The sequence below is a fragment of the Oncorhynchus kisutch genome, linkage group LG18 (assembly GCF_002021735.2).
Source record: "Oncorhynchus kisutch isolate 150728-3 linkage group LG18, Okis_V2, whole genome shotgun sequence".
NCBI lineage: Eukaryota > Metazoa > Chordata > Actinopteri > Salmoniformes > Salmonidae > Oncorhynchus > Oncorhynchus kisutch.
In genome coordinates this window covers 74,289,930-74,312,448 of record NC_034191.2, presented here as the reverse complement: position 1 = coordinate 74,312,448, position 22,519 = coordinate 74,289,930, and the positions used below count along the sequence as shown (strand labels likewise).

Below are 22,519 nucleotides of genomic sequence, written 5' to 3'. Positions count from 1 at the left end.
CAGGAAGCGCTCCTCGGTGTGGTCATCAGGGAGCCAGACACCATGATGGCGGCGCCGCTCCACACGCACCAGCTGCAGCTCATTCATAGTGAAGCCCAGCCTATGGGCACAGTCCCTCCCCTGCTCCTCCTCACTCCACAGGTCATAGCTGACGTGGGGCTCCCAGGGCTCCCACTTTCCCCCTCCACCTAGGGACGGAGGTCCACAGCTGGGCTTGAGCCACTGGCTGAGGTCCACGGCTGGGCTTGAGCCACTGGCTGAGGTCCATGGCTGGGCTTGAGCCACTGGCTGAGGTCCATGGCTGGGCTTGAGTCACTGGCTGAGGTCCATGGCTGGGCTTGAGCCACTGGCTGAGGTCCATGGCTGGGCTTGAGCCACTGGCTGAGGTCCATGGCTGCCTCGGGGCTGTGGAACACAACCTGGACGCTGTGAAGCTGATAGTCGGCCTCGGTGCCTCCGCGGACAACCCAGGAGGCCTGGCGCAGGTACAGCTTGCCCCGGGCGAGGAGGGTGTATGTGGGGGAGGAGCAGCGGTTGTCCCGGTAGTGGAACTGGAGGACCTGGAAGGTGTGGTTGTGGTGGAAGAGATACGACCTGGTGATGAAGTCTGACCCAGGCCTGACCTCACAGCTGATGGGGAAAACATTCATGAAATTGGCTTAGTCAAATGATTCGTTATTTCGGTATTATTTTATTTTACCTTTATTTAACCAGGTAGGCTAGTTGAGAACACCTTTATTTAACCAGGTAGGCAAGTTGAGAACACCTTTATTTAACCAGGTAGGCAAGTTGAGAACAAGTTCTCATTTACAACTGCGACCTGGTCAAGATAAAGCAAAGCAGTGCGACACAAACAACAACACAGAGTTACACATGGAATAAACAAATGTACAGTCAATAACACAATAGAAAAAATCGACATACAGTGTGTGCAAATGAGGTAAGGGAGGTAAGGCAATAAATAAATGACATGCCACTGGCTTGAAGTGGCATGAGTAAAGCCAGTGTGTCTATGTATGCGGATGGATGACTCAACAGTATACACGTCAGCTACTACAGCGAGTGAAATCACTGCTTAACAAAGAGCTGGAGTCAGTTTCAGAATGGGTGGAAAGAAATCATTTAGTCCTAAATCTTTCAAAACTAAAAGCATTGTATTTGGGACAAATCATTCACTAAACCCTAAACCTTCACAAAATCTTGGAATTGAGCAAGTTGAGGTGACTAAACTGCTTGGAGTAACCCTGGATTGTAAACTGTCATGGTCAAAACACATTGATGCAACAGTAGCTGAGATGGGGAGAAGTCTGGCCAAAATAAAGCACTGCTCTGCCTTCTTAACAACACTATTAACAAGGCAGGTCCTACAGGCCCTAGTTTTATCGCACCTGGACTAATGTCCAGTCGTGTGATCAAGTGCCACATGGAGGGACTTTGGCTCAGAACAGGGCAGCACGGCTGGCCCTTAAATGTACACGGAGAGCTAACATTAATAATATGCATGTCAATCTCTCCTGGCTCAAAGTAGAGGAGAGATTGACTTCATCACTACTGTTTTTGTAAGAAGTATTGACATGCTGAATGGACCGAGCTGTCTGTTTAAACTCGGACACCCATACATACCCCACAAGACATGCCACCAGAGGTCTCTTCACAATCCCCAAGTCCAGAACAGACTATGGGAGGCGCACAGTACTACATAGAGCCATGACTACATGGAACTCTATTCCACAGTACTACATAGAGCCATGACTACATGGAACTCTATTCCACAGTACTACATAGAGCCATGACTACATGGAACTCTATTCCACAGTACTACATAGAGCCATGACTACATGGAACTCTATTCCACAGTACTACATAGAGCCATGACTACATGGAACTCTATTCCGCAGTACTACATAGAGCCATGACTACATGGAACTCTATTCCACAGTACTACATAGAGCCATGACTACATGGAACTCTATTCCGCAGTACTACATAGAGCCATGACTACATGGAACTCTATTCCACAGTACTACATAGAGCCATGACTACATGGAACTCTATTCCACAGGACACCCATACATACCCCACAAGACATGCCACCAGAGGTCTCTTCACAATCCCCAAGTCCAGAACAGACTATGGGAGGCGCACAGTACTACATGGAACTCTATTCCGCAGTACTACATAGAGCCATGACTACATGGAACTCTATTCCACAGTACTACATAGAGCCATGACTACATGGAACTCTATTCCACAGTACTACATAGAGCCATGACTACATGGAACTCTATTCCACAGTACTACATAGAGCCATGACTACATGGAACTCTATTCCACAGTACTACATAGAGCCATGACTACATGGAACTCTATTCCGCAGTACTACATAGAGCCATGACTACATGGAACTCTATTCCACAGTACTACATAGAGACATGACTACATGGAACTCTATTCCACAGTACTACATAGAGACATGACTACATGGAACTCTATTCCACAGTACTACATAGAGACATGACTACATGGAACTCTATTCCACAGTACTACATAGAGCCATGACTACATGGAACTCTATTCCACAGTACTACATAGAGCCATGACTACATGGAACTCTATTCCACGTCATGTAAATCATGCAAGCATTAGAATCAGATTTAAAAAACAGATAAAAATACACATTATGCAACACCGGGGACCGTGACGAGACACACACACAGGCACAGACACACGCATACAATTGCTAACACACACACTGTACACACACATACTGTACACATGGATTTTGTATTGTAGATATGTGGTAGTAGAGTAGAGGCCTGAGGGCACACACTTCAGGTATTATGAAATGTAATGTCAAGTAATATGTTTTAATATTTTTATTATTATTATTTTATATAATTATTTTATATAACTGCTTTAATGTTGCTAGACCCCAGGAAGAGTAGCTGTTGCCTTCGCAGGAACTAATGGGGATCCTTAATAAACTCCAGGAAGAGTAGCTGTTGCCTTCGCAGGAACTAATGGGGATCCTTAATAAACTCCAGGAAGAGTAGCTGTTGCCTTCGCAGGAACTAATGGGGATCCTTAATAAACTCCAGGAAGAGTAGCTGTTGCCTTCGCAGGAACTAATGGGGATCCTTAATAAACTCCAGGAAGAGTAGCTGTTGCCTTCGCAGGAACTAATGGGGATCCTTAATAAACTCCAGGAAGAGTAGCTGTTGCCTTCGCAGGAACTAATGGGGATCCTTAATAAATACAAAACCCAAAGCCTAGCCACCTCCGCAAGAAGTTCAGATATCTTAAAATAAGTTAAATAAAGGTTAAATAAATAAAATATATATATATTTGAATACCAGCTGAAGTGTCTACAGCTGCAAGGTCCTGTGTTCAAGCTCCAGTCAGGACTACCCTTTGACATCGCTACAATATATTGACTATACATTCTTACAATTCTGTACTTAATATGGGTTCATAACAAACAGTTTAATTGCGCATGTTCCACATTATATTACCTGGTGGATACCCAGGGGCCTGCGATGTTGGGGGGCATATTGCACTGAGATCTGCCCTCCACTTTGGAGATGTTTGAGCATGTACTGACACTGAAATTCCACAATAGCAGCATGCTGATGCTGCTGCCCATGTTTCCTCCCCAGGGTCCCGACACTGGCTCTTATGTCTGAGTGAAGTAGAGAGCCATGACAAATACCTGGAGTGGAGAAAGAGTGATGTTATTATAAACTTTTCCATTAGTTCGATTTAAAAAAATTATAAATGCTTTAGTAGCATACCACACATTTCTGAAAAGTTTACTATACAAACATGGCAATAGAGTGCATGCATTGCTAGATCTATTACTAAATTCTCAAATATAACAATTATCCACTACGTGTTGTTCATAATTACATTTTCAAATAATAGGTAGGCTACATATAAATTAATATTATAGGCTATCGCCCAATATAGATACGGAATAAAAAAATATTTAGGCTACATCACTAGTAAATACTTACACCTGAATGTTCCAAACTCACCATTGAAAAGAACAGCAGTAGAGACAATCCATTGTATCAGTAACATTGTTAGTCTTGACTGAGACGACACCTTTTTTTTTATTATCTAAGAACCACTCCTATGTCCATTAACAAGTATTATTCATTATCAGTTGCCTTTCTTCTCATTTGTTCCTTTCATCACCAACCGTTCATCGCAGAATAATAAAATACATCGCAGAACATTTCGATGTCAATTATTCCCAGAAACTTGGCTTGATGCCCTGATACGAGTTCATTTCATAATATACTAATAACGTCGTTGTTCAATGTGACTCATAGAGCAACTTTGTAATTTATTTTGTTATATTTTTCCTCTTATCCGACTTCTAAAAAAATATTTTAAATTGGACGAACATCTCGCTCTGTCGTCTGTCCTTGTCATAGTTGACAGCACACAACAAGACCTGTTTTCTTTCGTATGAGGGCACTCGTGCTGTGACTCCATCCCCCATCCCTTCCCTCCATACATGTTGATACATTTTCACCAATGTTTTAACTTGTTTCAGTGAAACAAGGATGTGTGAAATAGCACTACCTGTTTCCCAATGTTGACTGTCAGGTGCTAAGCTGTGCTTTAGAATTATAACATAAAAGCACTCCTTCCATGCACTTTGGGACAGTTTCCCAGACACCGGACACAGAATAATCTTGGACAAAAAGACATGTTTAATGGAGATCCTCCAATGAAGGACCAGAGTATGAATGAGGGAGTGTCTGTGAGGAGATGAAAAGAGCAGCTCACAAACTTCTACAGATGCACAAACGGGAGCATCTTGTCGGGCTGCATCACCGCCTGGTACGGCAACTGCTCCACTTACAACCGTAAGGCTCTCCAGAGGGTAGCAAGGTCTGCAGAACGCATCACCGGGGGCAAACTACCTGCCCTCCAGGACACCTACACCACCTGATGTCACAGGAAGATCATCAAGGACACCTGATGCCAAAAAAGATCATCAAGGACAACAACCATCCGAGCCACTGCCTGTTCACCCCGCTGTCATCCAGAAGGCGAGGTCTGAAAAACAGCTTCTATCTCAAGGCCATCAGACTGTTAAACAGCCATCACTAACATTGAGTGGCTGCTGCCAACATACTGACTCAAATCTCTAGCCACTTTAATCATTAGAAATTGGATGTAATAAATGTATCACTAGTCACTTTATACAATGCCACTTTATATAATGTTTACATACCCTACATTACTCATCTCATATGTATATACTGTACTCTATACCATCTACTGCATCTTGCCTATGCCGTTTGGCCATTGCACATCCATATATTTATATGTACATATTCTTATTCATTCCTTTACACTTGTGTGTATAAGGTAGTTGTTGTGAAATTGTTAGATTACTTGTTAGATATTACTGCATGGTCGGAACTAGAAGCACAAGCATTTCGCTACTCTGGCATTAACATCTGCTAACCATGTGTATGTGGTCAATAACATTTGATTTGAAAATTGCCAGACTCCAGCCACCCAAGTCATAGACTGTTCTCTCTGCTACCGCACGGCAAGCGGCACCGGAGTGCCAAGTCTATGTCCAAAAGGCTTCTTAACAGCTTCTACCCCCAAGCCATAAGACTGCTCAACAGCTATTCAAATGACCACCCAGACAATTTGCATTGACCCCCCCCCAATTTATTATTATATATTTTTTTAATGGTTTACTTTTTAGTTATTTATTATTATTATATAGAGATTTTTTTATTATGTTGCTGCTACTCACTGTTTATTTTCTATGCATAGTCATTTTACCCCTACCTGTACCCCTGCACATTGACTGTGTACCGGTACCCCCTGTATACAGCCTCATTATTGTTGTTTAATTGTTACTCAGTTCATTTAGTAAATATTTTCTTAACTCTTATTTTTCTTAAAACGGCATTGCTGGTTAAGGGCTTGTAAGTAAAGCATTTCATGGTAAGGTTGTACCTGTTGTATTCACCGTATGTGACAAATAACATTTGATTTGATTTGATATCAACCAAAAATGTCACCATGTCATTGGATTTAGGTTAAAAGTGGTGTGAAAAAAACACAAAGTCTCTTACGTTGATGACTTTTTAAAATCCAATCAGTTTTCCAGATTGTTCCAACATTGTCACATATATTTTTTCCCAGTGAGCAACCAGTAAATGGACAACACAGTATTTATTCTTATTCTTAACAAATAACAGAATAACTTATGTGAGAACAGGGAAAATCAAGCAATTCTTCTTTCAGACAGGTCATCTCTGTTGTCTGATCAGACAAACCAGACAAAAGTTGATGTTTTATCCTCAGGCAAACTGCTTGACAAGCCAACTGTCTGTAAAATAATAGAAGGAGAGAAATGACGCAGTGAGTGTCGCTGCTTGAACATCTCAATGTGGTGGTCATATGGTGCGTTGACGACCAAACACAAACAAACCCAGATCTGGAAAAGAAGGAATGTCGTTCTGGCTCTGGGGTTGTGAAAACGTTCCACATGTGCAAAGAGATCTTTGTGTGTCGAGTCCCATTGGGTTGTCTCCCCCTGTGTTTCGAAACGAAGCAATTATAATCAGTCATTAATAATAACCCTCATTTAAGAGAGAGAAAAAAGAGGAACCTGCACTGATGATCATTGGAGGATTAGTTTGAAAGAACCAATCCTTCCACATCCATAGATAGTGAACTGCCATAAAGTAGACTGATTTAGTCATTAATAATAACCCTCATTTAAAAATGTAGCCCAGAACATTTGAAAAAATGAGTCCAACCATTGGAGGATCAGTATCAAGCATCTCAGTAGCAGTTTGAATCAAACCTTCCACATCCATAGATGGCTAACTGCCATTAATAACAAGGCTATGGAAGATCAAGTGCACTGGCTGTTGTTCTACAAAGCCCTCTCGCAAACACAAACTTCAAATGAGGACCTAGAACAATGAGCATTCTGACTAGGCTTTCTGTTTCCTCCGGGGCTTGCCAAGCTCACAACACTAACAGCGAATGGATGCACCAATCAGGTTCAGAGTAGGATTTTTGTATTGCTCCCTTGCAGAGAAAAACTGTCCAAACAATGACCAACAAAGTTATGAGAGAGAGAGTGATCAATGTGGTCTCAGAGCATTTCGTATCATTCTGTACGTAAATCGGAGATACTCCCTTTAGTATGATATGACCCCTTCACTTTTCCCACATTTTGTTACATTACAGCCTTATTCTAAAATGGAAAAAAAAAATTGTCCTCATCAATCTACACACAATACCCCATGATGGCAAAGCGAAAGTACTATTTTTGGATAATTTATTGAAAATGAAAACAGAAATACCTTATTTACATAAGTATTCAGATTCTTTGCTATGAGACTCGAAATTGAGGTCAGGTGCATCCTGTTTCCATTGATCATCCATGAGATGTTTCTACAACTTGATCGGAGTCCACCTGTGGTAAATTCAATTGATTGGACATGATTTGCAAAGGCACATACCTGCCTATATAAGGTCCCACAGTTGACAGTGCATGTCAGAGCAAAAACCAAGCCATGAAGTCGAAGGAATTGTCCGTAGAGCTCCGAGACAGGATTGTATCGAGGCACAGATCTGGAGAAGGGTACCAAAAAATGTTTGCAGCATTGAAGGTCCCCAAGAATACAGTGGCCTCCATCGTTCTTAAATGGAAGAAGTTTGGAACCACCAATATTCTTCCTAGAGCTGGCCGCCCGGCCAAACTGAGCAATCGGGGGAGAAGGCCGTACACAAATATATTGTATTTTCAGCTGTTTAAAGCTGGTGTACAAAACCGAAAGTAAAAGATGCACAAGTGAGATTTAAGAACACAGAAGCATAGAAATAGCACACATAAAAAGCTCTACTGCTTCTCAGACATGTTTTCAATTAGAATGATAGATCTAATACATATTTCTATGTGAATTTAGTCAGATTAAGGGGTTTACTAATGAGACAGAGTCCAGTAGGTCAGATCTCAGACTGCTATTGAAAGGTGGAGGACATTTGTAGACTGCAAGGGCCTCTTGAGAGGAGCTGAGAAGTGTTATTTTTCTCATTTTCAGCGTATTAGAATAAGGTCCACACAATACACTTTTGCAATCTTAAATAAAGACTGTTGCATGATTCATTGGTGGCCTATAGCACGTGTACTCAGGCCCGGCTCCAGGCCTAAGCGACATAAGCAGGCGCTAAGGGCCCCCCCAAAAAAATATATAAATAATAGGAATGTACTGTTGACAGAATAGTAGAATACATAAAATGCAAGTATACAATTTTATTGTGCATCAGCAGTTTGTCTCTTGTTTTGTCAGTCACTAAATTAGCCATGTCAGCTAACAGTTTTTAGACAAGCTAAACTTACAGTAATCATGGCCGAATAACAACCGGGCACAGCACTTGCCCAGGGGCCCTGACCTCCAGAGGGACCTCATTGATTTTGTTAGTCACTCTCACTCAGATTTCATTAACATGGCATAAATCATGGCAAAATGTGTAGAATTGCCAGAATTTAGTTTAAAATGGCAAGAATTACTCTCTGCCTCAGGGAAAAATTGCATTATTATTTTTTTTTAAATTGATAAATGTTCTCTCATCTACATGGCAAAATGTGTATAACATCAGAAAATGTACTTTAAAAAGTACATTTTTCTCTCCGCCATCAGGAGGGGGTGGCCCCCCAAACAAATGTTCCTTATGGTCCCAAAAGGCTGAATAATTTAACTGTCTGGTATTGTGGTTAAATACAATTAAGAACTAGGTTGAGCTGCAACAGAGTTTGAGTTAGGAGGCATGAGGATATTCTGTTCAGACATAAGCTAGTCAGAAGTTGCAAAAAGGGCCAAACCAAAGGGCCACTTTCCATGCGTACAGGGTTACAGGCAGTCAGGCAGCAGATGGAATGCGTTCTGGAGGAATTTGTCCCACATTTCCTGTCTCTGTCTTTTTGGGGAGCTGCACACAGAGTTTTGATGTGGCGCGTTGCAGTCTAACGACCACAGTCCTTTGGGGAACCACGAGTCTGGCGTCACTAGGGGCTATCGCAGCAGTACTGAAGAGCATATGAAGAGGAAAATAACATTCACATCAGCACTACTGACAAATGTAAAAAGCTGTCAAACTATGGTGTCTTTTTCACAGACAACACATAAAAAAAGGATATGTGCAAAAAGACCGGATGATGAATAAAAACTGTTGTATCACATTGTCTTGTAGCTCAAAAAATCTCCCATGACAGTATACTACTTCATGCCAGTCGCACACTTAACAGGACAATGTTTCATACACCACAGAGATGAAACCTTTTAAATTCACGCACATTCTTTCGCCTGGTGAGATTTAACCTACACTCTAACAAGGCTGGTAAAACACAAGACTCCAATCCAGTCGGTATGACTAGAGGCAGGTTGTGAGGATTGCAATCCGAGATGATAGAATTGAATTTGCCATGCTAACACAGCCCATCGCTGCATCAAACTGCATAAGACAATATCAATTTGGGGACATTCTCACATCTTTAACTTGTTGATATATTGATATTTAGTTCTCATTATATACGGTTTTAAAATAAACACAAGATGTAAAGTCACAGCTGGATATAGGCATCTTTCTTGATATATGACGCTAATATATTCATAACAAACCTCACTTTATCAAACTTTTCAATGTATTTATAAAGCCCTTCTTTTTTTTTACAGATTTAACAAAGTGCTATACAGAAACCCAGCCTAAAACCCCAAAGAGGAAGCTCTATTAATCTTAACCCTCAATTTAAAATGGCCTATTATATCTAGATATGAATCATAAGTCATGTTCTGGGATGTACCTCTGCTTCTGTAATGGGAAATGACTAATGTAATTACATTGAAAAAACCCTAAATGAAACATGTAAAGTGTTGGTCCCATGTTTCATGAGCTGAAATAAAATCCCAGAAATGTTCCATGTGGCCAAATATGTTAACATCCCTGTTAGTGAGTATTTCTCCTTTGCCAAGAGAATCCAGCCCCCTGACAGGTGTGGCATGTCAAGAAGCCAGTGGAGGCTGTTGAGGGGCATTTCTGTCTGTAATAAAAGTCATTTTGTGGGGGAAAACTCATTGGCTGGTCCTGGCTCTCAAAAGCATGAGCCAGGACCACCTACTTGGAAGACAGGACCAGACAATGAGTTTTCCCCCACAATGGCTGCTCTCGTGCCCAGTCATGTGAAATCCATAGATTAGGGCCTAATAAATGTATTTCAATTGACTGATTTCCTTCTATGAACTAACTCATTAAAATCATTGTTACATGTATAATTTTTGTTCAGTATATTCATGAGTAAGGCATCAACAAACACTTAACATATCAATGAAAAGGTATTTTATTTCATACATTTACAATTGTTAACAAAGGAAACAAATCTTAAAACACGAAATGTTCCTTGTCTATTATAACTGATTAATTCTCACCAATGTGCGCGTTGTCAAGTCAGAAAACAAACACTGCTAGTAACCAACAACAAATAAAGACCTAAGTAGTTGAAATTATAAAGGGAACATAAAAATGAGTAACAGAGGAAATGAAACAACGCAAAATCGGTCTTGCTGACAGGGCGACACAGCTCAAAACTGAAAATCTTCTTCAGTCATATCAATAGCCCAAGCAAACTTGTCTCTTTGGGTTTTGTTGTAAATCTTCTCGATTGGCACATTGAATTTCCTACACCTGCCATGAAAATAAATGTAAATGTCATTCACATGCTACAAAAATACAAAGTGAAAAAAGTATATTTTTAGAGGGCAGCAAGTGTTGTGGAACGGACAGAGGTCAAGGATAAATGTTAGGCTAAAATGGTGGTTACCAGGCCACTGATATCCTGGGGTCCAGGTAGTTGAGTTTGGATGTGCCCAGAGCGATGACCTTGTTCTCCTCCCTGTCAGTCATCTGCAGCTGGAGTTTCTTCAGCTGTTCCTCCAGCCTCTTCACCACAGCCTCCTTCTTCTCAACAAGCCTGGAGAGAGCAGGAGACCAGACCGTGGGTCAAATGTTATAATATATAAAAGTATAATTATTTATCTGTGCTTGATTGAGCTTGCCTGGCTTAAATTTGACCAACAGAACGATCTGATGTTAAAACAAGAGAGGCTCAGTAGCCTAACAAGCACCACAGTAGCAATTTGAAATAGCCCTTCCAGCTGCCATTATAGAAGTAGTTTATAGGTTATGAAAGGTCAAATCCACTGTCTGTTATCCTACAGTGTCAGTAACAGTAGAGTCAAATGACCAACTGCAAAAGTCGCTAATTTCACTGGTCAGTTTCAGCCTATCAAAAAGTACTCACTTCCTGGTCCTCTCAGTTCCGCCCCTCTTGTGCTCTTTTTTGGCATCTTTCAGCTCCTTCCTGGCCACATCTAACTGTTGCTGCTTCTGCGCAACCTGGAACAATAAAACGGAGTATGTTAGACAATGATTCACTGTTAAAGGGAATTGCTGTACATGCTTATATGGTAATAAAACAAAAAATTATCAAGATAATGGATCTGAACATTAGACAATATTGCAAAGGAGCATAGATGGTTTTAAAATGGCACGATAATAAGCACAAGCTACTAAATAAACTGTCCAGGGAATGAATGAATGAATGAATGAATTAATATATATATATATATATATTCCAGTTACCTTGTCCTGCAAGTTTTGCATGGATTTCTCAAATGTCTTGGGTGCTGCCCTCTGGTGGTTACAGAGAATGGCCACAGCTCTGTTGGCTCGGTTATAGGACAGCAGCTTCTCCTCCAGACTCATATCAGCTGAGGAGGAAAACAGGCATGTCTTTCAATATTGTACCGTCTTCACTATACATATATAGATATATTAGCATGGGTGGTGTTAGGCCCGAGACCAAGTCGAGAAAAACAACTAGGGCCACGTATGTCACAGAGGGTAGCCAGAGCAGAGCGGAGAAATCTTGTCAGCTATTATTCTAAACTAGATCTACAAAAAAAACTGCACTGAGTGTATTGATGGTGTAAACGGAAGTGGACTAACCCGTGGTGAGCTTGTTGAGCTGTTCTTGCAGGGTGGTGGAGGCGTTGAAGGTTCGGAACACTTTGGCTGTCAGCCCCGGCATGGACTGGTTCAAGTGCTTGTTCAAGTAGGTAGTCTGCCAAACAAACAACCAAGCGTAACTGTATCTGCAGAGCTAGATAAGCCTACTGTGTGAATCACATAGCTAGCTAGTCATTATTTGGGTGACACTCATTTTAGAGCAAACATGAAATAACCAGGTGCAGGTCTTCAACTTACATTTATTCTATCAAACAGGTCATCCTCAGGCTCCTTGTTTTCCATGAACAGCTTCAGGTTCTTGAAAACCTGTGTACAAATGTCTTTGCACATTAAAACAGATTTTTAACCCTTGACACCCCATAACAACAGAGGAGTGAAGATATAACAGATGCTAGACAGTGCTGCTCACCCTGCCTTCCACAGGCACCTCGTTATAATAGCGAATAGAGTCTTTGCCCAGGAAGTCAAATTCCACCATGAACTCCTGGCCCCCCTTCTCCTGGTGCAGGGTGATGTGTTCCACTCTCAGAGAGCAGCAGCCCACCGTGTCCGCTGTCTCACTCTCCTCCTTCTCATTCCCCGCTCGCAGGGCCAGCTACATTCACACACACACGTTAGTGAAGGAGATGTATACTGTACATGTGGGTACAAGGTAGGGTTGGGTAATATTAGCATATTACCGTCTTGACAGCCATCGTTGATGCCAGTGACATTGTCATGTGGCAGACGACGGTTTAGCCAATTTGAACATGACTGGCGGTGAGCAAGCACGGAGTCGGGCAGCACACAAGTCACGTTTCCAAGTAATTATTGTATTTCTATTTGCTATCGCCTATTTCAATGCATTCGGAAAGTATTCAGACCCCTCAACTTTTTCTACAGTTACGTTACAGCCTTATTCTAAAATGTATTAAATAGTCCCCCCCCATCCCCTCAATCTATACACATTAACCAATAATGACAAAGCAAAAACAGGTTAAGAATTTTTAATTGAAAACGGAAATCACTTTAAAAAAATAATAATATGTAAGTTAGATTTTTCTTCTTATTTAAGTCATAAGTAGATAAAAAAATAAAAAAAATAATAAAAAACACCAATAGTTAACAGCAAAAAGAAAAGTTACATCTAAGACAAAACAAGTGTTACAGAAGTGTAAAACCACCAAAATTACATTGTACAGTGGTCTGATGCAATAGGATAGAACATTTGGGACAAATTTCAGATGAAATACAGCGCCACAAGCCAATCGGATCTCTCACCACCACCCACATGCACACAAAGCATAGTCCACTACCCAGAGTTCCCTTCATTAGCCAATATTTCACCCACATCACTCTGCTCCACAAAATTCTAAAATGGTCCCCAAACCTTTTCAAAAGTATTGTTTACGTATTCGGAAAATGTTATCTTTTCCATAGTTAGGCAATACATTTCCCTAAGCCATTGGGCAAGACATTTCCCTAAGCCATTGGGCAAGACATTTCCCTAAGCCATTGGGCAATACTAGGCCTGTTCACACTTTCCCAGGCAAGAGCTATCAAGCGTGATTAACCCTCTTACCCCAAAGTCTTTAACAGACCTCCCCCTCCCAGTGACACTCCGTATAAGGAGCTCAACAGATCCAGACACGTGAGGAGCCAGCTCCGCCTCTGCAGTTTTTCCCACTTTGTACACCTTCTGCCCCGCCATTTTGTCATTATTATTATTATGTTCACCATTTAACAAAGAACCAAAACAAAATACCAGGAGTGGCCAGAAAATAAGACCTCGGTGATCTAGCCTCCTATAGGCCTAAATAAAACAAACCCGCACCAGGATGTTCCAATGCATAAAATAAAAGTTTCATGGTACATAAATTTATAATAAGAATTACTTGTAAACTGGCCATGTTATTATAGTTGAATAGACAGTGCTACCATGTTACTAGATAACTAACACGGTGAACTGGCTCAAACTTTAAATACCTGTTAAGACAAAACCGAACGCAACAGTGCAACAAAAAAAATCCCCCAAAATAGATCAGAGAACGTTGCTATTGCCTCTTCTTCAGCGTTGCTCCGATTCCACACGTCTGCCTAGCTTCTCAAGAAACTGCTTCCCCTGGTGTTTCAGGCGCACTGGAAAGATGATTCCATACCGGATAGCCTTAGCCCGTAGCCGCTTGACACTGTCCAAGTGTTTCTACTGCTTGTGGATTTCCACGGAGAGATCTGGGAAGAACATTTCTCTGCAAGAATCGGCAAGTTCCACATGCATCTTATCTGTATAGTTTAAGAATTTCATTACCAGAGCCCTCGGGGGTACGCTGTGGTCGGATTGTGGGCCAGAAATGAGCTCTCTCAATGATCAAAGGAGAGCAGAGTGGCTCCATCTTCAGAGACTCGGGAAGCCACAGCTATAGGAATGAGCAAGCATCGCTCCCCTTTCCCCTCCCTGACCAAGGGCAGTCTTCCCCAATTGCGCAGTTTTGCTGGGAGGCCTCATCTAGGATGAGTCTTGGTGGTTCCAAACTTCTTTAATTTAAGAATGATTAAAGCCACTGTGTTCTTGAGGACCTTCAATGCTGCAGACATTTTTGCACCCTTCCGCAGATGTGCCTCGACACTCTATGGACAATTCCTTCGACCTCTTGCCTTGGTTTTTGCTCTGAAATGCACTGCCAACTGTGGGACCTTACATAGACAGCCTTTCCAAATCATGTCCAACCAATTAAATTTACCACAGGTGGACTCCAATCAAGAAACATCAAGGATGATCAATGGAAACAGGATGCACCAGAGCTCAATTTTCGAGTCTCATAGCAAAGGGTCTAAATACTTATGTAAATAAGTTGTTTTTTTGTGTGCAAAAAAATAAATAAACAAAAAAAAAATGTTTCTACTGTCATTATGGGGTAGTGCGTAGATTGAGGGATAAAAAAAACAAACACATTTTAGAGTAAGGCTGTAATGTAAAAAAAATGTGAAGAAAAGAAAATCCAGGAGTCTGAATACTTTCCAAATGCACTGAATGTTATAAAGAACGCAAGAGAGGAACGTAGTCTAGACAAAACTGAGAATTCCACCAAAGCAGCGCAAAATGTCCATTCAGAAAATACTCTCTCAGATGCATGGGCCTAAACCTATTAATTGCTTTTATAAACAGACATTTCCTAACTATCTTACATCTAGCCATTTAAAAAAAGGTAGGCTATATTCCCTTCAATAGGTTTTGAATATGACTTTGGGCTATACGATTTCATCATTGTATGCATGCATGGCTTTCTCGTCAAACAATGAATGAATCTGGAGTTCCAACTCCAAAAGTTGTTTGAATAGCCTATAAACTATTAGCAAGGGGACAGAAAATGAACCGTCTAAAAATGTAAGGTAGCAAGGGAGTGAACAAACATCAACAGCCTATAGAAACACAGAATGAAAAGTAAAAATCAAGTTTAAGCTCATTTAGAAATAAATTATCTGTGTGGGGTGGAAAAAAAATCCTGACCCTCCACGCGAGGTTGAAAACCAAAACGGCCAATAACCCATCCTCCTACTAAGCACATCATGAAAGCTTTAAGACAAGTAAAAATGATGAACAGTAGCCTATTTCCCAAATATTCTAATAACCTAAAGAAGTTCTGTCCTAAAGTTGCCGCTTTCAAAAAGAACAAGAATGAACGGAGTCTACAGGGGTGGGGGGGATACCATAGTACATCACCATATTCTATGAGTACATAATCATGATGGGACAAAGAAATAATTCACCCAATCCTAGTACGTACACATGAGTGTTCTACAATATGTGTTTGAGATTACCTAAAAGTGCTTGCATTTTGTTAACCACACTGCGGTAAGATAGTTGTGAGGTCTGTACCTTGTCGATGAAGTAGAGAGCCACTCCTCTCTGTCTGGTCTTCATCTCTCGGTTCTTCCAGTCCTCACGGTATAGCCTCCTGATGGTCTCCACCTTAAGCTTGAGTTTACGAGCCACCTCGTACTTCTGCCAGTCCTTCTCCCCCTGAGCACAGAGAGAAAAACAGTCTAAGGCAAACCCTGAACTACTGGCTTGATATGTACGCCATCTTTTTACTGAGTTCAGTCGTCAGTGGGGTTGTTTTAGTGGAAAAACAAACCCACTGAGGTAAACGAAGTTGAAGAGAAAGGCTCCGTACCTTGAGTTTGGAGCTGGGGTTGAGCATGACGTACTTGAAGTTTCCCTGGACGTTCTCCACCCAGGAGGCTAGCCAGGTCACTGTGTTGTCATGCTGCACCTTCCTCCACCTGTGGCCCTTTGGGGCCACCGGAATATTGGAGCCTCTGGGAAAACAACCAAAACACTATTTATTTAGCTTATTGCCTTTCGGCACATATTTGCAGTTTAAATTTACTAGTTAGGCCACTAATTCCCAATTGGGAGTTATATAAAGTTATAGTGAGGTTGTTTGTTCCTAGTGCTCTCCCGGGGGCCCTCACTTGCTGCAGTTGATGGTGATTTCCTCTGGCTGGATCCTCTTCTTCAGCTTGCCCATCTTGGGGTGTTCTCCCCGGCCACGGAACAGCCCCGGAGGCTCCACACGGAAGTTCCCGATCTTCTCCCGGTGACCGTCCAGCTCACAGAAGCCATACTCCTCAGTCAGCTTGTTGTTCTCCTCTTTTAGGACCTAACAGAAGCACAATCCAAAGACTTCCAGATTTGCAATGATAGTGTGACCTCAAAAAATAATATATATGTTGGGGATTCACTTGGATATGCAGAATGAAGTACCAACAATTAAATTCAAAGCAAGTGGAACAATATACTTCAATACTTACATAATGTTATAGATGCAGCTCTAAGCTCGATACTTGGCTAAGTTACCTGTTTCTGTTCTTTAGTCATAGCCTTCTTCTCCTCAGACTTATCCAGGAAGTACTTGTTGATGTGTGTGAAATCACACTTCGACAACTTCTTGATCTGTTCCCTCTCCTCTACTGACATTTCCTGTTAGGTAAAATCCTGATGAGCTCAATATCAACCGCTACATTGACCTTCATTCTTACACAAAACGCTGCTTAAAAACTGTGGTTGTTCATTGCAAAACGCAAGTCTCGACTCAAGGCTATACTTAATCAGTGAGACTAACCTCTCTCCAGTCGGTGAAGAAGTTCTCCTGGAAGGAACTCTTGGTTGTGTACTCATGGTCCAGCATCTTGGCGTAAAACGTGGCTACTTCCTCAGCAGGCAAAGTCAGTTTTACAGGGTTCCCTATGAATCACAGAACGTTGAATGTTAGGTCTGCTTTGCTGTAAAGCTAAAACGAGACAGGAAAACTATGAGGATGAGTAAGATGGATTCATGTAGGGTGGTAACTCACCATTGTAAAAGAAAGACACGTTATTTGGTAACGGTTCGTATTCTGGTGGGAAAAGTGGACCTTTGTGTTCCAACGTGGTCCACTTGTTCCCGTTGTTGGAATTACCTTCCTCCCACCTGACAACAAGCGTATCGCAATTTAATTACAGTAGAGAAAGACAGAAAAGGTTTGAAGGTTTAAAATCGAATACAAGTGAGACAATGCAACATCGCCATACCAGATCTAGCAAAAGTAATGTTAACTAACGTACCCCTTTACATTAACAATGTGTGGCTAACTAGGATTAAATCTTCCAAAATGGCATTAACCTGGCTGTCTGCAATGTTTTGACAAATATAACGTTACTTAGCTATACTATTCATGCGTGGTTTGGAGTAAGCTACTGTAAGATCAGCTATTTGCCAGCTTTAGCCATCGTTTACTCACCTGGCTTTGGGCTCATGCTTAATCTTTACATTAGTTCGGTAAAATCGTAATGAGTAAACCGCAGAACAACTTCTATTAAATTTCACCGACTGACATATAAAGTTTGCAAAAAGAATGCTGTATTTGTTCATTCCAGATTACCAAGAATGAATGAGATTCACAGGCGCCAAGGACTTTCATAACGCTGTCAAAACAATATACACGTGTGTTGAACTATTAATACTGTCCCCCTAGAAACAAACGATTGTTAACGGTTCCGGCTACAAATGAGCGTAATATTATGTCAACCACTATAACGGGGAAAATGTTCTAAAAACAAATATAAATTCAGTCAAATATGATGCTTGCCCATTACATGCAATACAGAGTAAATAATTGCGCAATTACCATTTCCATGTACTGTCCTCCCCTTCTTTTTTCCCACCCTTCTTGGTCTTCCCATCATCTCCATCTTTTTTCTTCTTCTTAGATTCCTCTTTTCCCTCTGGCTTATTTTTACGTTTCTTTTCATCGGTTGTCTTTGTGTCTTTACCACTTCTATCTTTTTTCTCCCTTTCTTTCTTGGCATTCTCCTTTTTTATGGCAGTTTCTTTTTTACTGTCACCTGTCGGTAGAACATCAGTTTCACATGAATCTTTGCTCTTCCTCTTTTTAGAGTTGCCATCGGAACTATAGAGAAAATAAAATGAGACTTTAAGCATGACTTTCAAATGAAAACTATTTAAAATGGCAAGAGAAAATGCTTTTAAATAAAGCTTTGTGGAAATGTACTATAAAATCCACCATAACAAAGCATGGCCATTTGGCACATATTAGATTTTTTTCATTAAAATGAACAATGCTAAAAAGTTGGTTCACTCAGAGCATAGCATATTCTGAGTATGAAGCATTTTTTACTGTGGAACTTAATGATGTTCACCTGTTAGCTGATATTTCACCAACTTTTCTCTGCTCAGGATTTCTCTCGTCTGTCCCGTGGTGTCCCTTTTTGCTACTTTTAGATTTGTGCTACATTGACATAATAGGTGAGAAACAAGGCAAGCAACGTCACCAATAACATTGAGAACTGAAAATAACAATAAATGGTTAGTCAGTTACCTTGTGTTTGTTATCTTTTTGTGAATCCCCAGTTCTTTTGGATTTTTTGTCAGACCTAGTTAAAGAGAGAAAGGCAATTTACCCCAAACCAAGTGACCGTTTTTGTCAATAAATAAACTCATCGTGCAATAAAGGGTCAATTGTAGCCTACCTCTCCATATCTGAATGCTCAATTGGTGCAAACAAGTCAACTTCCTGTAACTCAGTCTTGGTCACTTTCCTCTCATCTGATTCCGTGTGCATGGCAGAGATATTGTTGTTTAAGTCAATGGTGCTGAAAATAAAATAAAAACAAAATCACCACCTTTGCTTTCCCTCCGTTCACATTCAAGAATATACTTTCACTTTTGGGGTGAATAATTTGACCATCAGAGAAAAACGTACTTCTTTTCAGAAGGTAGTGATGCATCCTGTGAGAGAAAGACAGAAACACCATGAATAAACATTATCTAAAATGTTTTGCTAATACAGGGATATGCAGTAACTAGGCCTGTGTATATCATGTTATAGCAGAGAGGAAGAGGTGAAGCGAGAGGTTTCTCTCACACCAAAAATCTGTCCAAAATAAGACCCATGCGTTTCTATGGGCTTACTTATGACCTAAACTTGTCGCCTGCCTTCCCGACCTTTGGGATGACTCCCATTGTTAGGGCGGAGACATGAGCATCTTGTCATTATGTACAGATCTCTGGTGACGGTTCTTACCTTGACTACACTTTTGGTCTTCACATCTGCATGGTCGTTCTCCGAGACAGCTTTTAAGCCCCCAGAACTGATAAAGGAAAGACAGAAACAAATGCATTGTTAAAACAAGATGAGATCAGATGATCGCTTAACAAGTTGACCACTGATTTAAATAAAACAGAACACGTCTGAGAATACTACACCCTTCATTGTGAATGAAGACATGTAAGTGGGAGATTGTAATTAAGGGCGCTTTCACATATCCCCTGTATGAAAATTAATCCTAATAGATCTTTCCATACTCACCTTGTGATCTTCGGCTCCTGCAGAGGTTTACGAGGATGCTTAGAACTGGAGTGCTTCGACTATGAAATAAAATTATCATCAGACATGCACATGCATACGGATGAATGGTCTATTTTACTGTAAGGCGTGTCTGCGTTAGTGATTGATTAGGAATGCCTGGCGTGTATCATGCGATATAACTGAGATGGTGTGTGGATCTCATGCATGCTGCCTCCGTCTGGTCTTAACTTTCATATAGTTGACGTTCCACTCTCCAAACACTCCAAATGGTGCATTACATTACCTTGTGCTTCAGCTCAGTTTCCTCTTTTTTGTCCCTTTCCCCATCCTTACTCCTCTTCCTGTGTTGGACCATAGGTAAGTGCGAATTTAGCTTTTTATAATAATCCTGATTTATATTCATATAAAAACAATGACCTATTTGTAATGGATAGGCTCTATTCTACTACCTTGCCACTGAGAATAGTAACCTCAACGATACACATCCACCCCCAAACCCAATTCTATCATGATGACAACCTGACCTAGGACCAGTGGTTTGAGGTATCTTCAGGAAACTCACCTGTCTGTTGGGCTCTCATCAATCTTAGACTCTGATGCTGTTCTTTTCCTGCTGGATGTTTCGGCTCCTCCATGCCCTTCATTGTCTTCCAATTTCATCACTCAAAGTTGACCGTAGGTAGCGTTAACAATCAAGTCTTTAAAGTAGACAATGTTATATCAAGTTGAATTGTACCTGTATATAGTTATAATATTGTAAAGTTTCAATTCAACACAATTTTAAACACACATGAGGTCGAATTACGGATGGTTATTTGTAGATCAATTTACAATGTCACGATTTCACTGATTGGAGGGTCGATAATCTGGCAATATTTCTCGAAGTTCGTCGACAAAACACGTTCATAAAATTGTCCAATAATTTTATTTCATTTGAAAAATGCTAACATATCTGAAAGTATTTGCATTCTTTACCTGTAAACAGAGTTGTCCGTGTTCTCAATTCACAATCGTGTCCATTACACTCTCGATGAGATTGAGAACTCATGACACCTGAAAGTTTTCAAGTACCAAAAGCGACCTACTGCGCATGCTTGAACGCTGGCAATAAATCCAGCCAAATAACACATTGACAAACATTTACAACGAATAGTGTATGTTTAAAACTTGCTCAAATATAAAGTTATTAGCAAGGTCAGCAAATAGATCATAAAAAAATGTGACACATTGACTGAATAGATCTAACATAGCCTAGTCTTGATGAACACACTTTAATACAGTGATGGAAAAAAGTACCCAATTGTCATACTGTAGTAAAAGTATAGATACCTTAATAGACAGTTACTCAAGTAAAAGTGAACGTCACCCAGTACTACTACTACTACGAAATACTACTAAATATACTTAAGTATCAAAAAATAAATGTAATTGCTAAAATATACTTAAGTATCAAAAGAAAAAAGTATAACTCATTTCAAATTCCTTATATTAAGCAAAGCAGACGGCACCATTTTCTTGATTTAAAAACGTACTGATAACCAGGGGCACAGTCCAACACTCCGACATCATTTACAAAAGATGCAGATCAGAGGCAGCAGGGATGACCACATGTTGATAAGTCTGTGTAGTAGACCATTTTCCTGTCCTGCTAAGCATTCAAAATATAACAAGTACATCATTTTTTTTAGGAATGTAGTGAAGTAAAAGTAAAAGTTGTCAGAAATATAAATAGTAAAGTACAGATTCCTCAAAAAAATACTTAAGTAGTACTTTAAAGTATTTTACCTTAAGTACTTTACAACACTGCATTAATAGTGGTGTTGGGGAAGCTACTCTGAAAATAAATAAAATATAGTTAACTAAAGTCCAAACTACTTAGTGATGAATTAGCATATCTAAATCTCAAGTCATAGACTACAAACTGCAAGAAAAGATCACTCTGGATTCAGATGTTTTTAACAGAATGTGTCATTTAGCCTATTAAAAACAAAAACTGTTTCAAGGGAGAATTAGGCAGGTCTGATGCTGAAAAATAAAGGAAATTCTTGCCTAGTTCCCCTATATTTTAGTAAAAAAAGTAGTGTGTAGTTCCAGTAGTTAGCTACACTGCTACATGGTAAACCAGTAGTGTATAGTTCCAGTAGTTAGCTACACTGCTACATGGTAAACCAGTAGTGTGTACTTCCAGTAGTTAGCTACACTGCTACATGGTAAACCAGTAGTGTATAGTTCCAGTAGTTAGCTACACCGCTACATGGTAAACCAGTAGTGTATAGTTCCAGTAGTTAGCTACACCGCTACATGGTAAAACAGTAGTGTGTAGTTCCAGTAGTTAGCTACATGGTAAAACAGTAGTGTGTAGTTCCAGTAGTTAGCTACACCGCTACATGGTAAAACAGTAGTGTGTAGTTCCAGTAGTTAGCTACACCGCTACATGGTAAAACAGTAGTGTGTAGATCCAGTAGTTAGCTACACTGCTACATGGCAAAATAAATTAACTACTGAAAACCCAACCTATATTTTTATTTAGTTCAACTACCAAAAAGCTACTGCAAAATGTAGTTAAATGACTAGTTGAACAACATGTA

General features: G+C 40.4%; 1 protein-coding gene and 1 pseudogene across 2 annotated transcripts; both read right to left on the bottom strand.

The window, feature by feature from the left end:
• Positions 1–71: 71 nt before the first annotated feature.
• Positions 72–4,498, bottom strand: LOC109909632 (protein APCDD1-like; annotated as a pseudogene).
• A 5,877-nt stretch (positions 4,499–10,375) lies between these two features.
• LOC109909800 (DNA topoisomerase I, mitochondrial-like) lies at positions 10,376–21,017 on the bottom strand. Of its 2 annotated transcripts, XM_020508831.2 has the most exons (23): positions 20,907–21,017; positions 20,494–20,629; positions 20,215–20,272; positions 19,932–19,990; positions 19,647–19,713; positions 19,326–19,351; positions 19,093–19,215; positions 18,942–18,996; positions 18,763–18,851; positions 18,231–18,512; positions 17,418–17,533; positions 17,187–17,308; positions 16,922–17,044; positions 16,537–16,724; positions 16,236–16,380; positions 15,938–16,081; positions 12,491–12,676; positions 12,319–12,387; positions 12,061–12,175; positions 11,695–11,822; positions 11,354–11,448; positions 10,874–11,023; positions 10,376–10,737 (listed from the first exon to the last, which is right to left on the bottom strand). In XM_020508831.2, exons 2-23 carry the CDS (start codon positions 20,589–20,591, stop codon positions 10,635–10,637), a joined length of 2,541 nt encoding a protein of 846 aa, XP_020364420.1. In that variant the 5' UTR covers positions 20,592–20,629; positions 20,907–21,017; the 3' UTR covers positions 10,376–10,634. The 2 variants fall into 2 exon arrangements, with proteins under 2 accessions (XP_020364420.1, XP_020364421.1); XM_020508832.2 differs by lacking the exons at positions 18,231–18,512; positions 18,763–18,851; positions 18,942–18,996; ... (5 more) ...; positions 20,494–20,629; positions 20,907–21,017 and adding an exon at positions 17,844–18,058.
• Positions 21,018–22,519: the final 1,502 nt, after the last annotated feature.

What these genes read in the sequence shown, in the direction of transcription:
- LOC109909800 (XM_020508831.2), bottom strand. Translation starts at nt 20,591, where the DNA reads ATGAAATTGGAAGACAATGAAGGGCATGGAGGAGCCGAAACATCCAGC. An exon ending in GATGAGAGCCCAACAGACAG is followed by an intron (nt 20,273 to 20,493) that starts GTGAGTTTCCTG and finishes GGTCCAACACAG; the next exon opens with GAAGAGGAGTAAGGATGGGG. An exon ending in GGAACTGAGAGGACCAGGAA is followed by an intron (nt 11,024 to 11,353) that starts GTGAGTACTTTT and finishes TGCTCTCTCCAG; the next exon opens with GCTTGTTGAGAAGAAGGAGG.